The sequence below is a fragment of the Aythya ferina genome (assembly GCF_964211825.1).
Source record: "Aythya ferina genome assembly, chromosome: 2".
In the NCBI taxonomy this organism is placed as follows: domain Eukaryota; kingdom Metazoa; phylum Chordata; class Aves; order Anseriformes; family Anatidae; genus Aythya; species Aythya ferina.
Genome location: NC_140297.1, coordinates 8,925,162 through 8,943,157, shown reverse-complemented (window position 1 = coordinate 8,943,157; position 17,996 = coordinate 8,925,162). Strand labels below are relative to the sequence as shown.

The following is a 17,996-nucleotide window of genomic DNA, read 5'->3' as shown; positions in this document are numbered from 1 at the left end:
ATCCTCAGTTTGTAAACTGAGGATGAGTGGCACCAGTGAATATGACTACCAAAGTGGCACAGCTGAAAAGGGACAGCTGTTACTGCACTGTAGTGCAAGGCTCTCTTTTACGTCTACTTTAAAAAAAGAAGTGTTCTATTCTGTGCGTGCACGTTCATAGAAATTTTTGACAAGCGTACCTATGAAAGCTTTACTGTTATGGTTATCAATAGGAAACAGTATAGAGACATCGATTTTTCAAGGGCAAGTTTTTTTTCCCTCCTATTTTACAAAAAAAGTGACGTATGTGAAATAGGTATCACAAACTCCTTTCGAAGACAGCTGTTTTACCATGGAAAAGAAAAGAAAGCGTGACTTACAGGACCAAGAAATCACATGAGTTGAATTAGATGGTCTTAAAGTTACAGGTTTGTTAGGATACGTATAATACTTAAGATGGAGAGAACTAGATATCTGTACTGGTTATTTTATTTCATTTGATTAACAGGAATGAAAACTAGTAGTTCATTTTTCCTGACACTGACAGAGATATTTCAGGACTAATGTCCTAAGTTCCATATGGCTGAAACATGAAAAAAATATAAAATGCTTTAGATGGGGAGGCCTGTAACTGCTTTGCATAGGTCTTCAAAAACTTACCTGTAGTATTGGCCTGAAAGACAGATTGACTTGGATTATTCCAAGAAACTGAACTGAGGTGAAAGAGATTACTTAATCAATTTTTTCAGAAAAGATCACAATTAAAAGGGTTTTTTATATTCCCACTGAGAAGCAAGTCCAGAAGAGGTCAAGCACTGCCAGCTACGGGTTTCTTTTGTGCCACATTTCCGAAAATTAGGGATGGTCATAGTAATTCATGAACGAGATGAGAAGCTAATCACCAGCAGCTTAAGAGGAAGACAGTATTACCACAATTAAAGCTTTCAACAGTTGTTGAAGGAAACCTGGTCCTTGAGACAAGTTTCACGGGCAACCGAACTATAAAGATTTACAGTTTTGTTCCGAATAACCTGACATTCAGGAATTGTACAGGGTGCGTTTAACCATCATGTTCCTCTGGCACTTCCTGACATTCAGTATTAACAATATCATCTGTGCAATCCTACCTACTCTCTCACACAGTGCTCATGGCAAGTCTTCTCTAGCTTCCAGGAGAATCTGTGCAGGAAAATGTCCCCTGTTCACAATGCATAACCCAGTGGAATCCAAAAACCTGTATTTCATTTTTTGATTGTGCAGAGTACTAGCAGAGCAAACAGCATCTTTTTGTCCAAAATGGAAAACTTGAGAGCATCTCCTATTTTCCTTCATCCAAAAAGGGTATATGAGAGAAAGATTTTCTTCCTCAAGAAGAAGAAATTCCGTGGACAATACAGCTGCAATTTCCTGCAGGAATGCTCAAGACCCTAGAGTAGAGTGGGCAGTCTAAGGACAAACAGCACGAGGAAGAAAAATGGCTATTTAGGGCATATAAGGCATATAGCAACACAAAATGGAAGAGAAGAGGTTTTCTAACCAAGGAAGAAGTACTTACCTGGAAGGGGAAGAAAAAAACAAATGACAAAAAAAAACACAACACAAGACAACTGATCGTAAACCTGCAAGATACAAAATGGGCACAGTGGGTCAGAGGACTATCTCAGAGACTTGTATCATTGATGAAGTTCACGCCACCTCTGCCTTGTCACAGTAGGAATGATTCCTACACCTGCAAAACAAGATCACCAGTGCCCTGACAACCTTTCAGACTTCCCTTTTTTCTTTTTTATTTTGGTCAATGGAAACTGACTGAAAGCACAACTCAGAAGGGAGGCCTCTAGTGGCAGCAAAAAATATTGGGCGAATAGTATGTTAGATACGCTTACAGTCAGACAAGAAAAGTTTCCAATGGGTTTTCTTTTTAAAAACAGCAAAAAAAACCCTTACCTCTGTTTCAGACTTTGCTTCTGGTTTTGCTTGGGCCACTGGTGTGATCGCTTTAGCTTTCACCTCAGGCCGTCCCTGTGAGTTTCCAACACCAGCTACAGTCTTGGTGGCAGACACTGTGCTGGTAATGGGTTTGACCTGAGCAGCTGGGGTAGAGGTTCGCCTGTTGTTGCTCACTTCCAGAGCATGTGACGGTGCTATTGGCAACTCCCGCAAGTTACTATTTCTTGGAGCAGTTGGCTGTAGCTGCTGATTTGGACGCTTGACAATATTTTGTGAGGGTGTGTTCTGAAAAGCAGAAAGAAAAAAAAATACAGATATTGCTACTCCAAGACAGACTGAAGTGATCCCTGTTTTAGATTTTCATGACTTGCTTGCCAACACAAAAAGAACTTTTCAAAGAGGTAGTGAAAACACAGTAGTGTTTTCAATGTAAGTATTAAAACCAAAAACATTAACTTTTTAATCTACAGCAAACAATCTCAGTGGTTTAACATATTTCTCAGAAATTGGCCTCAGTGTGATTTATTTTGCTAATTAAAGTGATTCCTCCGAACTACAGTCACATCAACTTGAGTACTGCCATGGACTGTTGTGTTACCCCAACCTACCTAGTAGCAGAACATGCTGGATTGGAGCAAACTCACAAGACATGAGTGATACCATCTGAACCAGAACACTTATCCACAGTGCTACTGAGAGGCCTTCAAATTGAAGGATGGTGTCACAGAAATGGGCTCCTACACAGTCACAGACTACCAGCAGTTTTAAATATGATCCTGCAAATTTTCCCACCAAACCCTTTACTGTCAGTTCTTGGGCAACTCTATCATCTCTTTTTGGAATCAGATCACAAAAAACACAGAAAATTAGACTAGAAATAAAAAGTAAAGACATGTACTATTTGTGGATGTAGATTATAAAATGATCAAAGTAGAAAAGGGAGCAAAAAATGGGAACAGAACAGAAAGGGACAAAACAGAAAAGGACTAAGCGATACTGAAAAACTGCGGTGGCATTTTGAAATGTGTTTATATGCTTATTATCCACGCAGAGCTAAGAGAGACAACGCTGATGGAGGTGGTACTCACATGTCTTGGCTTCATCGGACCCTGCCGCTGCTGACACTGCATCCTGTTGTTATTTGGCTGCTGCTGCGTGGCCTGCATGTGAGGCCTGAACTGTGGCTGGTTCATGGGCATCAAGGGCTGTGGTGGTCCTTGGAGATGATGGTGGTGTTGCTGCTGCTGCTGCTGGTGATGGTGCTGTTGCTGCTGCTGGTGATGGTGCTGCTGAGGCTGAGGCTGGGGCTGAGGTTGCAACGGTGGATGCAAAGGACCCTTTGTATCAAGAAAGATTATTTATTTTTAGTTTCAAGGTAGTAATCTTTGGAAAAGTAGCTCCTCCAGCCTCACAAGTCCTCAAAACATTTGTGTCCTCAAAACATTTGTGAGCAGCTACTGCCCAGGCTAAACCAAAACCACACTGATTAAAAAACAGATTAACAGAAGCTGTGCAATGTAGTTCTATGCTTAAGCCTGAGTAAGACAACAGATGAATTGGGAAAAAGGCAAACGAAAGGCCTTCTGCTCTCCTTTTTCTTTTCTGTTTAATGACTTAAACACTGTTCTTTCTCTTCCTCCCCCCAAACACAGAAGTCCATAGAAGTCTTCATGACTTCCCCACATTCAAAACCCAGACACCATGAAAAGACCCCGAACACCCAAGCATGCAGGCAGGGCCCTCTCCATCACTCGGCGTAACCCCAGAACATTTACCCACTTCAAGCAAGCAGCTCAGCTTCCCCTCGGGCAGCAGGAGGCCCCAGCTCCCCGCTGAGCTGTGCGGCTGAGCAGCAGAGGGCGCTCCGGCCCTGCCGGTGGCCCGGACCAGTGGGGCAGCGGGACAGCTCTCCCTGCCTCCGCGGAGCTAAGGCAACTTAAGGAGCTGCATGGCACTGGATCAAACGTGGCATTAAAACTTCTCAGACTACATTAGCTGTAAAGTGTTAAACAAATCACGGTGTTTTTTGTAACTTTACTGTAGAGATAGGACTGGGCTGCAGACTGCTGTTGGAAATGAATTAGTGCTGGCAACCGAAGGAAAAAAATAATCACTTTTTCTGACAGAGTAATAAGCACTATATGCAAATCTGCCTCATACCTGTAATCTTGAATAACTCCGTTTTATTCACATTACTCCTATAAGCCAACAGGGCTACAGTGCAGTATTGGGACACTGCAAACACCTCTTGTACGACTGCTCCTACTGTAGATCTGTACCTGCATGTTAGGCTGCGTATGTGCGGCGAGGAAGGGCTGTCCAGGGGCTTGTAGGAATTGCTGTCTCGGAGGAATGAAGGGCCGTGGATTTGCTGCACCCGGCTGGTTGAAATGGAGAATTCCCACCGGGCCTTGAGGCTGTATGTTTGGCCTCACCGGCCTCTCTCTGGGAAATACCGGCTGTTGCCCCTGCTGGCTGAAGGCTGGCCCGGGCTGACTGAACGGCATGGGGCTTTGCGTAGGGACAGGATGCGCGCTGTTCAGAAGCGGGGGAGGTGGCGGCGGAGGGGGGCTCCGCTGCTCAAACAAGTGATGGCTTGGAAATCTTGGATCTGCAGGAATCAGAAAAAGTCATTAAATGACAGACTCCCTGGGAAACAAACATGCTTTTCAAACACAAAGTTGTTTTGACTTAGAAAAAAGTAACTTGAAATTTGTAGAAAGCAAAAATATGAGGTGTTTTAAGATTAAGAGCTATCCTCAACATCCATTTCCCTCGCTTGTGCCACCTGTGTTTAAAAGGAATTGACGCTTGAAAGACCACCAGAACTGACCATTACCTAGAATTAGGAATAGCTTTCAGAAATTCTACTCTACTGAAATCAGCGAAGGATAACAGGGATTAGTGCTTGAAGTACACAACAACTCACAAAACTCTGATACCGTTTGCTAACCAGATACTCAGCAACTTTACATATACATATACATGATATATGTATTTCATACATTTGGTATAAACATATCTATATATACACACAAACTATTTTGTTTGCTATGCTGCAGCAGTTCAGCTAACGTTAACAGATTTCTTATAGAACACACATAGTCCAGACAGTTTATAGTGTTAATAATGGAAACCAAAATGTACGGAGAGTGCATTATGTAAAATGTAACAAGGTACAACAATTTTATTGCATTTACTTTTACTTACAATTATTTGCATACTGATTTTATTTTGCATTTGTATAAATTCACAGATTTATGGTAGCTAAATGTGTAGACAGAAGACTACATCAGAACAGGAGAAAAGATACCAGACCACTGCAATTTCTGGCACTGTAACTCATCAGGTTACATCAATCTTCTGGTCTTCAGGTTCTTCTCAACATTTCATGTTACAAGATACATACTTAAACTGCATACTGATTTTACAAAATGTACATCTTGTACATTAATTGAAATGAAAATGCTTACCTCCTATAAAAAAGGGATCTCTCTCCTGAGGAGGTGGAGGAGGGAGTGGTGGTGGCGGTGGTGGTGGCCCCCTCCACTGGTCCTGGATTGGCAGCCTTGGGGCCTGTGAGAAGTTGGTAGGAACGGGTCCAGGCGCATGCTGCTGAAAGTCTGGAGGAACCTATTTAATAAGACAAAACTAAGATTAAGACTACCAGCCAGAAAATTATCTATTGTCTGCTATAACTTTTTTTTCTCTTAAAAATGTAATTGATTTATGGAGTTACCTCCTATAATCTCTACAAATTGGCAGCTCTTACTGAGTCATCCTTTTACAATGGAAGAGATATTAAACCTGAGCACAGCATTTTGAAATGAATTCACAATGTTTTAATAATCACTAGCACTACAGGAATGCCATTTATTCTCAAAGCTTATTGAAATCCATGCAATTATTGACCTTCTTTCCCATTAATCCCCCCAAAATCTGAATGTCTACTTTAGAAGATATTCCTGACATTTATCTTCTTAAACCATGCTATTCTGTGCCATCAACTCAGTACAACGTAGCACACTGAAGAGAAGCAGCTCTGCTTGGGGGAGGGATGGGGGACAGGACACGACTATGCGACAATTTGTGGCATTTGAAAATTAAATAAACCATCTTTCAAAAAATAAAAAGGTAATATTTCTGTCTATTCAGAATGCAAGCATCTGAAGCATTGTAAGGCAGACTACAAAGTTATATTTCCTCCATTAAGTTTTTAAAATGTAAACTGAGCCCTTTCATGTTGCAGAAAGTGGAACATCAATACAAAAGCAGAATTTTGCAGAAGACACACTTAAGTCAGTAATTCACATTATTACCATTTCTTTTATATCAGAAGTTGACAAAGTATGTTGGCAACCTCTGATAACTAACCGAGAGAAGCTATACCTAAAATAAATTACTATATTCACAAACATTTCCTTATTATATATGAGTAGATCAAATAAGTAATGAAAATAAACTAGGAACATTCTTGTTTTCCACTTCAGAGAAATTCTGAAATTAGTGGTGGCATCTTTTTCATCTACATCTGGTGTTCACCTAAAAGCTTAAAGCTTGCCATTGCTGAAGACAAGTTTTTCAAAACAGATTTCAGAACATACACACTCCCTGCTAAACTGAATTATGGCCATCAGCAAAGGATTATCATTTATCTATGGGGCTGCCCTAACCAACAACATACGCAGTCTCACCCTATCCTATGTGTATTGAAAAAAAAATCATAGTTTTTTCATTAAAAAAAAATCTCACACAGCAAAAACAGGTATTTGCTCTGCAACTGAAGTCTGCTCACTATCAAAGCAGCACAAGACAAAGCTGCTTCACACCCTTCTACTAGCAAGCTACAGATGGGATTTGCAAGAACCAAAAAGGTAGATGAGAGCAAATCACTGAGGTTCAAAGCCATTACTAAATCTGTGGCCTTCTCGGAAACACCTAAATGGGCTGAGAAACTAAGAGCTCTTATTTGGAAGCGAGACTGTGACTATGTATTTCATGTCATTATATAGCCATCAACTGCAAATACTTTATCATCAGAGATTAAAGGTTCTCTATCCTGTTGCCAGTGCTCCTTCCTAGTCAGCCAGTCTCCTGTGGGTATTTCATTTAGAGAAAAGACATCATTTTACACTCAAGCATGACAGTCTACATAATGTACATACTATTTACAGGAGGAGCTGCTATACTTCTCTAAGCTAACAGTTACCAACACAAAATATTCTTGCCACCTCAGAAGACACCAAGACCTTTGAATTTCAATGCTGTCTGCAACCAGTGGCACTTAGAGGAATAGGGAGGTATTCAGGGTGGAGAAAATGACATTGATTCGTCCCATCAAAATCCATTCAGGTTTAGCTGAACCAGGCGGTTCAACCGCGTTGCCCTTCCCCGGTGTGGAACAGGACAGCGCTGGCTGCCTGCCAAAGCAGAACTGAACACAAACCTTGAGGATCCTGACCCTTCATTCCCCAAATGCACCTGTACCATCACCACGCATAGAAGCTGCCAGAGGTACTTTCAAACTAAGGTTAAAAGCATCCCTTCATCCTGGGGGATAAAAGCGTATTAAAGAGCAGCTCTCACAGCCATCGGTCACCCTAAGGAACACACAGGGCTTCCGCAAGCCACGCAGCCTCAAGGGACGCACCCAGCAAACCACCCCACGTTTAGCTACTTCATTATTTAGGCAGTCACATTTAGTTTGTCATTGGATAATGCATGAGGTCACTGCCAATGAAGGCAAGGGATAAACCAGTTCATCAGGGCAGTTTTCACACAAGGTGGTTATCTTACATCTTACTCACAGCACATCCTCACATGAGCATATGTCACCTGGGGAGAGGAGGAAGCCCAGGCAGGTAACCTGCTTTTTTTTTTTTTTTTTTTTTATTTTTTTGAGGATTTAACTTTGAAATTCTAAAGTTCTCCTAGTTCTCAAGATATGCCTACAAAAAACTTACTTATTTCTAAAGTGGCCACCGAAAAACATGACGTGGAAACAGTGACACATAGGTAGAGAAATGGTGAGTACCACATATTTGCCGCCTGAGCTGAAGAACTGGCAGCAGTAATAACGTGGCTGGGCTTGTTTCCAAGCACCAAATGGTGTCACAGTGATGATAATCTGTACTTCCTTCTTCCAAACTCAACATATTCTGCCCTAGTGAAGGTCACAGAGCCTTTTCAGTCTCTCCCCCTCACTCCCAAGCTCTAGATAGACACAGGTTACGGAACAAGCAGGTGTCTCCACTCCTACTCCTGGAATCTGCAACCAAATCTCAAGCATTTTCCTCAATATTAATTCATTTCTCAGTCTTGTTTTTTCTCCTGAAGGAGAAGCATGAGGTGTGCATGTGTTTCTATACCTGTATTTAAATAAAGAGCTTTCCCTGTCCTGCCACCCCACACCCTCATTATTACACCTGGATCTACTACATCCCAAAGCAGCCCTGAATTGCAAACGCACGGGAAGTCCTGCTGAATCTCACACAAATCTTAATGCAATGAAACATCCCCCATTCAGCCAAACTTTTTTTTTTTTCTTGAAAAAATGAGCAACAATAAAATGTGAATTTCTGAATAGCTCACTCGGGCAAAATGATGTTCTTCAGTGCCTTAATCTCTGAATTCTGTATTCAGAGTTTTTCAACCAAAATGATTTAAATTGAGGCAGGCAACCAGCAGAATATATTGGCTCAAATCACAGAAATCTGGTTTGAGACCACACACACATTGAGAGCAGATTTCTACTTGCCATCATAGGGAAACTTTAAACCTTTATGAAATAAGCTTTGGTAAGTTCCAGAACTGAGCCAAGTTACTTTAAGTCCCACTTTCAAAAACAAACAAAAAACAATCAGCAAGGTATTTTACTGCTATAAATATACACAATACTGATATCAAGCTCCCTTCAGTTCCAAAGATCTGTCCATCTTCATTTTAGAATCAAATACTCTCCTCCAAATAGTTTCACCAATTTTAAGCCTTTACCCAGTTATAGAAAAAAACTTTCCACTAAGGTGCACTGAGGCTCAATTCTGCTCTAGTTTTGTTAATAGTGTATTTCAGAAAGGATATCCTACAGCACAAGTTTGGGTCAAAATAAACAGTCCAACAAAATGAGAGCAAGAAGGAAATAATTTCACCTCTTCCTAAAAGGCTCTTTTTCATCCCTCATGGGTAAAAAAAAAATTGCTCCCCCCACCTTTTACTTTTTTTTTTTTTTTTTTTTTTTTTAAAGATTCTAGTTAAACTTTGAAGCTATTAAGTTTTTTAAAGACAAGAAACATTTCTGAATCCTAAATCCAACTCTGCCTTTTTACATTTAAAACAACATGAGGAGCCTTTTCATATTCTTTAGTGAATAGGGTTGTTTCTGACAGAATTCATTAGTGCTGAATTGTCGCATACACGGTTACTAAAACAATGAGACCCTTCCCTGCCTGAGCACTTATCCCATGCACAATGGAACTGAGGGTTGTGGGGTTTTGCTTTTTATTAAATCTGGAAGTTTTGAAAGTGGGAAAGTTACAGAAGTATGGCTGATATAACACACACCACAGTAAAGCAACAAACTGCACAGACAACTGAGTGTCATTAACAAATATCCACTTATTTGATCACTAACAGATCTTAACTTATGTATATGGCATTTTGAAGAGCCAGTAAAAAATTATGACTAATCACATTTCTTGGCTGATAACCAAAGGCCAATCATGCAAAGTTAATTGCAAAGTCATTTGCTATTTGCAGAAAAATGAATTACCAATATTTGCTTCTAAAAAAACAAATAAGTTTGATTCTCTTCCTTCTCAGATCAGCAAAAGAAAGACTGACCTCTAATTTTTTTCCAAACCAGCTTTGCTTCTGCTCCCCCCAAAAGTGAAATAAAACCCTACCCATAAATTACTGTAATATGGAAGGGAAGAAACTTGCATATTCAGCTTTTACATTGCTGAAACTTTCCTTCTGAAAAAGCTTTCGGAAAACTCCAACATAAATTTGATTATTTTATTAATGATTTAATAATTAAAATGATTAATTTAACATAGTATACGTGAAACTAAGTTTCAACCAGAGTTATTACTTCTAGGCACAAATGAACTTGCTTTTTAATAAAACATGCACAATACGGTGGATGTTTTTCTGAGTTATGAGATACTCATCTATGATTCTGAAATACACCCACCCCATCCCCAGGAACACACTAATACCACAGCTTTGACTTTTTCTTATGCCAAATGCTAATTGTCCTAAAAATAGTACAAAGCAATATAACAGTTTTTTATTACTTAAGGTTTAATTCCTTCCTCTCCCCCTTCTTAACTGCAGTCAAACTAATTCCAGGAGTGGATTATTTTATCATTATTGCTAAACTCTACATTCAGCAAGTATTTGCTACTGATAACTGCCAGGTGCCTTCTGGTATTTAGTAGGAAAGACCACGCAGAGCTATTTAACTTCAAAAATTAATGAAGAGCAGGTGCAAAAGCCAGTTTTCATAATGGTCTATTTTGATAAAAATAAGCATACTGTAATGTAGATGCATAATAAATCTTTATATGCACAGTAGTTACTTCCATTTTTCATGGTTTTGCTAACCGGACAGTTTCGAATTACGAGCAACTATTCAGTTCACACATCAACCGAGACTCCCTACAGAAAGGGATTTTAACTATTCCTTCATCATTATTAAACCTTTCAGGAAACTTCTCTACTTAATAAATCTCACGCTCTCCAAAACACCTATTTTCAAATTAATGAGTTTCAAGTGAACAAAAAGGAGAACTAAACATTCATAGTCAACCAAGGCTTTAAGTTTCTAACTTTTAGTCCCAGATTGGGGCCAACTGTGCTGCTGGGGGGGAAGGGATAAAATTATTTATGTGCCTTTCCAGCAAGAACCCACAAAGCTGGCTCAGATTCATACAGACAGTAGTTTGGAAGATTGAGTTACCAAGTGTCTGTATGAGAAAGTGTATGAGAAAGACCCAGAAGAGCACATAATGCAACTTTCTGGAAGAGTCTACTCTATTCTTCATCACTATCAGATTAAATTATCGATAATAATGATGCTAAATCAATGATAGTGTCATTTACTAAATAATCAATTTGATAAAGTGCACCAAGCTGCAAGGAAAGACTCCTAAGATGGATCTTTTAGCTATATTTAAAACTAGTTGCAAAAAGAGGTCAGAATCAGAAAAAAGCACCTGACCTAGAGCAGACTTACCCATCACATCACACTATGTATGGCCTGGAAGCCATAAACCGACCTACACTTACCCCTTACAAAACTGCTCCCAATACTCAGCGCTGTGCAGTTCCTTCTAAACCATGAGCTGCAGCCCTGGCATTAATGAGAATTTCAAAGAGCTGAGAGAGCAATTGTTATTTTTGAAAACTTGAGGGCTCACATCTAGTGCAGGAAGGCCTTCGAGCCTCTCAGTAGGAATCTGCAGGCTGTGAAAACTTAGCCTGGGCCATTCTTTCTTATCTTGCGTGCAAACTAAAACATATGTCAAGCCCCAAACAACGATAGCAAGGTCAAGACTTTACTCAAACTACCAAAGATGTGCTGTATTTTTTCTGTATTTTTAAGGAATGCAAGTGTTGATTTCTAGCATTTAGTTTATCCTAGTGTGATTTTACTTTGAAAATTTTGATTTATCATCTTTCTGAATACACTTAGGTCTAGACAGAAATTACACTGGAAGGGGGGTTCTGGGTGGATTTCCGAAGAGACTACAACCACAGGCATCCTACAAATACTTCAAAGGAGAAGATAAACACACACTGAAGTGCTACTGACAAGATATTTTACTGTCTTAAATATTCATTTTTAACAAGTTTACCCCGACAAAAAAAAAGTCAATCCACACTTTCTCCCCCACATGCTATAATTTACAGCACCACGGACTGACATTTTTATACAATTCCACGTGTATGCAGCTTATACAATTTCCCCTTTTGCTAACTTCCATTATTCAATTAACTTACATGTTATCAATCACTTTTGCAAAAAAAATGCATTGCAAACTTGTGTCTACAATTCATTAGAGTTGTGAATAGCTCATTGAACACGACTTTCACACACTCAGGCAATCCTACCTTCTGAAAGAACACGAGATAAGGTTACTTTAATCCTTTCAAAGAACTGCACTATTTTGCCTTCCTTTTATCCCTTTAAATATCCTTCCTAGTTAAGAAATTAACATTCTCTCATACAATTCTTACACAAATTGTACTTTTACTTTTCTGCATCTCTTGTTAATTACATGATGTTATCTCCAATAATCTATTCATGAAGCATAGATAACTTTGGTTACCAATAAAAGGGAAAACTTAGCATAAATTGCTTAGCACACAGTTAATCTTATAAAGCAAGGAATAAAGAGGATCTAACAGCTATTATATGACTTATCAGCTTCTCTAAAAGGGTCACTCCACTTTTTTTTTCCATGAGACTAATTAAATACCTTAACAATGTCATTGAAACTTCATGAATCTTTCAATAAATTACACCCTGCCTCCACAACATGTTTTCATTTATTAATCTCACTTAAAATGCAAAGAGCTAGGAGAACCCCATTGACAGTTAAGCAGGGCCACTCAGTTAATTCTTCTTATATGGTTTAAATGCAAAGAATAATGACCACTGTAACCTATGACAATTAAAACTATAGCCATCTGTCACAAGATGTTAATCCTCTTATTTCAGTAGCTACTAGACTTTTTGAAAAGCTTTCCTAAAATGCCAACCTTCCAGTGCAAGGAAGTGACTTTTCATCCTTTTGTGCAAGAAGCCCTTTTTCATATAAATTAAATATGGTTTAAAATTTTTCAAGTAGAAACGTATGTATCTCACAAAACAAGCCAGTTTCACAGTGTTCTTATTTATTGTGCACAGCATACAGAAAGCAAATGATTCTCTGAAATTTCAGAATAAAACATACTTGGTATTTTCTCAAATGCAGTCTAAATGAACCTGTAGGCTCCCTGCGATGTCCCTTGACAAGCATAATTCCATCAAGGTCAGCTAAAACTTAACAGGTACCAAAATATTCCCTATGGATTCAATGTTATAAAAAGGCCCTATGTAAAAGTTTATGCCTTTAATACATTTCAGTCAAGAGAGACAAAAATTAAAGTTCAGAGAGATCATGAAACTTGAGAGAGTGAATGTATTCTACCCCTACACGTGTCTTCAACATTTCTGGAATACATTTTCTAAGGGGAAAATGCAAGTAGATAGAAACTGCTAGTTCATGTATGTAGATCCTAGCATTAAGGCAGATTCAATTTGAAAAAGAACAGGTTGGTATTTCCCTAAACTAAGCCAAAAATAATTTGTAATATTGAAATGTACCAGGTAACTTGGACAAGCTTCTCTTTGACACTGCACAGCTCCAGGAGGTAAACCACACTGGGATATTTAAGCACAAGTCCTGTGATCTGAGCAGATCGTGTACATACGAAATTTGTATAAAAAATAACTAATGCTCAACGTCACTGTTTAAGGTCCCAAAATGGAATTCATCCATCACAGAAAACTAGTACGAGAAAGGTGCAAGGAGGGAGACAGATGAATCCCTTGTTACTTGAGCTAACTGACTGATGCTACCCAGAAGGATCACGTTATAGAAGAAAATTTTACTTTTAACTTCAAGACACTAAAAATCATCCTGCATGTTTTTGCGTTCAAAGCTAATAGTTTACTAGGAATAGGTATATTACTAGGGACCCAAAAGCATGGCGCGTTTTGTATCTCTTCTGCTTTCACAACTATTAACATAAAACACCTATAAAATATATTATAAAATAGTCTCACCTTATCCTGAGGCTAGAGACCATTATATGGAAATATTATTAGAATGTTTATTGACCTAGCACACTCTGGTGACCCGCATGTCACCTGCGATTAGAAGCAAAACTCAGATGAGTATCAAATAGAATATCAAATTCAGGATTTCTACATTACACTCCAAGTTTGACAGTGAACTTACAGTTAATTTCAAAACAATGTGAGAACCTCAAAGATGTGACTTGAGGACGATGCTTCTCCCTTCAACTAAAAATGCTCAGATGGCAACAAAAAAAAATAAAAGAGAACGAAAAGACAGCTTTACAGAAGACAAATATTAAAATTGCTGCTAAACTGAACTTTGATCTGTGACATTTCAGATCTATTTAGTAGTTAAATTACAAGACTCCTTACTTATAATTCTGTACAGAAATTTCATTTTGGAGGTGTTCTGTACTTCTGACTTTGCAAACACTTTGATGCAAGAACTTTACACACCCAGGGCTACCAATGTGCTTGCAGGTTCTACTCGCATGCCTGAAGGCCTGAATATATTTGTCATTTGGTGTATTCCATATTCAACACTTAATATTACTCTAATTCAGTTTACCGTAATCAGTAGTACAATTTAGTATTTTACAATGAAGCTTACAATGAAGCGTGTTTTTTTTTATTTCACATACTAAACAGCAAGAACTCAAGGTACAGAAGGTGAATAAATACCCATTTATTGATAAGATCTTTTTTTCCTACTGTGATGACAAATATACTGTTTTTCAGAAGTATGTTTCACAGCTCAGTGAAAACAGCTTGAGAACTATACTAGCATCAAAGCCTGGGTTATAACAAGTATATTTTAGCTCTGCATTCAGCATTTAAGCACTAGATTAGTCTTACTGCATTGTAGTAAGAAGTCAATTGTACACTGTAATTGAATTTCTTTGTAAGAGGAGTCTTGACATCAGCAAAATATCTCTAACTGCCTAATTAATGGCCATAGAGCCATACACTTAATACATGTTTGCGTGTGCTTAATAAAAATTTATCGTTTGCTCATACAGCTTAAAAAGTTCAAACTTCATTCATACAAATATATCTGAATCAATCTATTTTATATCTAATCATTTATATATACATATACATCATTACATGTAATATATAATAGATATAAATATTATTACACATAGAAATATGTAAATACAGTATTTTTATGTGTATAAATACACGTGTTTACATGTGTATAGGTGCATGTGTGCATGCATATAAAATATACACATACAAAAATACACCCAGACCTAAACTTTGCAACTGTGCAGGTGATGGAGCACTGGCACAAGCTGCTTAGAGAGGTTGTGGAGTCTCCTCCTCGGAGATCTTCAAAAGCCATCTGCACATGCTCCTGCACACGCAGCTCAAGGTGGTCCTGCTTGAGCAGAGGGGTTGAAAGACAACCTCCAGCGGTGCCTTCCAACCTCTCACCGTTCTGTGACTCTATGCTTAGCAGGTACTAAACCAGAGACTGAACTGTAGAAACTTTTAGTGTCAACAAGACAAAAAAAAAAAATTCTTCAACTCTGTTTTTTTTTTTCTTAGCAGTCTTAAATAACAATTACTTAAAGTTAAATGGCAAAAACTATGGAATATAAGTGCACAAGTTTTCTGTTTGATTTTAATTTCTACAGAGCATGTGCACACTGGAGCTAGAAGGACAAGTTAAAGGGTTACTACATTTAGAAACCATCTATTTCTCTCTTATTTAATAGCTGTTACCATCATGTTTTGCTGCTGCTGCTCCTCCTGCAAATGGGAATTCATTGATATGATTAAATTTGATGGTATGATAATGTATGGTAATCGTGATTAATCAGAAGCCCACTAGCAAATGGAGGATGTTGGGTATTATGTCACCTGCATTTTAAACTGCACTCCCTCTATGCCAGCCTGACAATATTTGACAGCTGGAGGGATCTCACGCTGCATCTGCTTGCAACTACTTATAGATCTGATAAGAGAAAGTGCCCATCATTCCTTCACTATCTTAAGTGCTGTAATTACAGGGCTTTGCAGTCAAGTTGTGAAAACAGTAAGTGTTCTAAACGAAAGCTTTTTGCTAGCTGCAGAACAAGCTCCGTCTCACATCTGCAAGGGCTATAATCTGAAAGAAATGTAATTTGATGCAGCAGTCTCATTCAAACATGATTTGCATGAAATGCTGTATAAAGCACTATCCAAGAAATGTCAATCAACACCACCTGATACCATGTATCCTGTTAAATGAAAACAAAATGCTTTCTACACTACCTGTGATCTGCTACCGCGACACAGTAATAGAGTGAAAATTTCATTTACTGTTACTCATTATAGTAAAGCCATAGCTAAAGCAGAGTAATTGTGAGGAAGTAGGAGAATCATTTTCACAAGTGACTTTCTATTTCCATTAACAGTTTGTCTCCTACATGAACACTGCTGCAAACATGTACTAGTTACTATCTATCATTTTTTGCTAAGTATCACTTTAAAAGGACTGAATATTCTCAGATGCAGAACTGTTTAAAATCATCCATACTGTAGGCACTGGAAAATAGGAGCCAAGACCTTAGGAAGGGTTTCAGAAACCCTTACTTATTCACAGCAATTCCTAATGGAATTAGAAATTTTGGAAAAAAATAACCCCTTATTTACATTTTCCACAACGATCACGAAGCACTACTGCAATGAGCTTTATTTACAAAAGCACTGCAAATTTCTGCTTTCACAGACTGCAAGAGGCATTTATGTAAAGACACACCCCCAGGCCCAAGTACATCCTAAAATCCATTAAACTTACCCAAGTTTGCTAGAACAGTGCTACAGGCTGATTCAAGTCAGCCCAAGGACCACTTCAGGGGGAAAAAAAAAAAAAAAAAAAAAAGGCAAATCATATTTTAATACACCTTTAATAATTTAATACAGCATTAATACTCTTTTTTTATCTAAAGGAAATGTTTCAAGCCAGTGGCAAATATGAAGGACAGCGACCTATGATCTGAGCAATAATTGAGCACTTATTCAAAAACCTCACGCAGTTTAAAACATAAAGCAGTGATTTTGAAGTGTCTGAATTTCAAACAATACTTCAAAGCTCAAAGTTTGTCTAACTAGGTATTTCAGAAATGGTAGAAAACCAGAATCAAAACTCATCAGCTCCCCCTCACAGCATCCATTTACAACAACAGCTGATATCCTGGAGATGAAGTTGAAGCATGTTGCATGAGACTAAAGAAAGCTCAGTAAGGTTTTTGCAGTTTAAGAAAAAAAATCTTCAAGTATTCTGTTGGGATAAGGACCATTTTGAAAAGAAATTTTAAGGTAAGTTCCAAAGACAAATTGTGTAAAAAAACACCCCTGAGAATTGAAGAGACACGATGCAAAATATTCAAAAGAATATTCTCAGTTGCCTGAGGACAAGTTGTTCGACTAAGGTCTTATTTTTATACTGAATAAAACAATTTATACGTCATGCAATTCAACTTTTTTAGATTTGAATTCAACAGTTACTTGAAAGGCACCCAGTGCACTACCAGGTGTCCTATCAAAGGAGGAAAGCTTTGTGCATCTCAAAGCCTTCCTGGTTGGTCAGGCAGACACCAGCGCTGCTGCCATTTTTGCTTCATACCACATCAGACTATTCTTAGTTTCAGCTCTGAAACTCAAGTGGAGCAAAATTAAGAAAATTTGTCTGTGGGACACCAAGGGTGTTAAGTTAAGGATAACAAATGAACAGATTTTCATCCAACTTCCCTGAAATTCCTGGCAAAAGGAATCGAGATACACTGCCAGCCTCCGCTCTCTATGCAGCATTTTCAGAGGACAAACCCAAACAGAGATATAAGGGGAACGGATGGCCCCAAGTCAGAGGAAGCTATTCCTCTCTTCTGCCTCAGGCAGTGTAAGGAAAGTTTTCTGCAACTCCCTCTTCACACAAAACATCTTGTTCCAGACTCGGGCTGGCATATGCCAGGGATCCCCTCACAATTTCTGTCTGAAGAGTTTTGACAATGAAAATGCTGGGGCACTCTCTCAAAACGGACATGACAACACTTGCTCCACTTTCATATGTCCTTAAAAAATCCCAAACAAATGTGCCACATGTGGAAACTGCCTTGATGTTAAATGAAATTAAGTAATGTTTAAAGTAAAAGGTCTTCACCTTTCCTTCAGGCAAATGCTGAAATATTTCAAACACAGAATGTGCTGGTGAAACCACATAAGGAATGAAAGG

The 17,996-nt window shown here is 38.5% G+C and overlaps 1 protein-coding gene across 7 annotated transcripts in view; it reads right to left on the bottom strand.

Annotated features, from left to right (window-relative positions):
• Window positions 1-17,996, bottom strand: part of RBM33 (RNA binding motif protein 33) — a 100,034-nt gene that overhangs the window by 36,218 nt on the left and 45,820 nt on the right. For all 7 annotated transcript variants that reach the window (XM_084511954.1, XM_084511956.1, XM_084511958.1 and 4 more), the window contains 4 exons: window positions 5,403-5,562; window positions 4,209-4,540; window positions 3,018-3,266; window positions 1,927-2,214 (listed from right to left, as the gene is read on the bottom strand). In XM_084511954.1, the coding sequence (XP_084368080.1) occupies window positions 1,927-2,214; window positions 3,018-3,266; window positions 4,209-4,540; window positions 5,403-5,562 (1,029 nt within the window). The remainder of the gene's footprint in view (window positions 1-1,926; window positions 2,215-3,017; window positions 3,267-4,208; window positions 4,541-5,402; window positions 5,563-17,996) is intronic.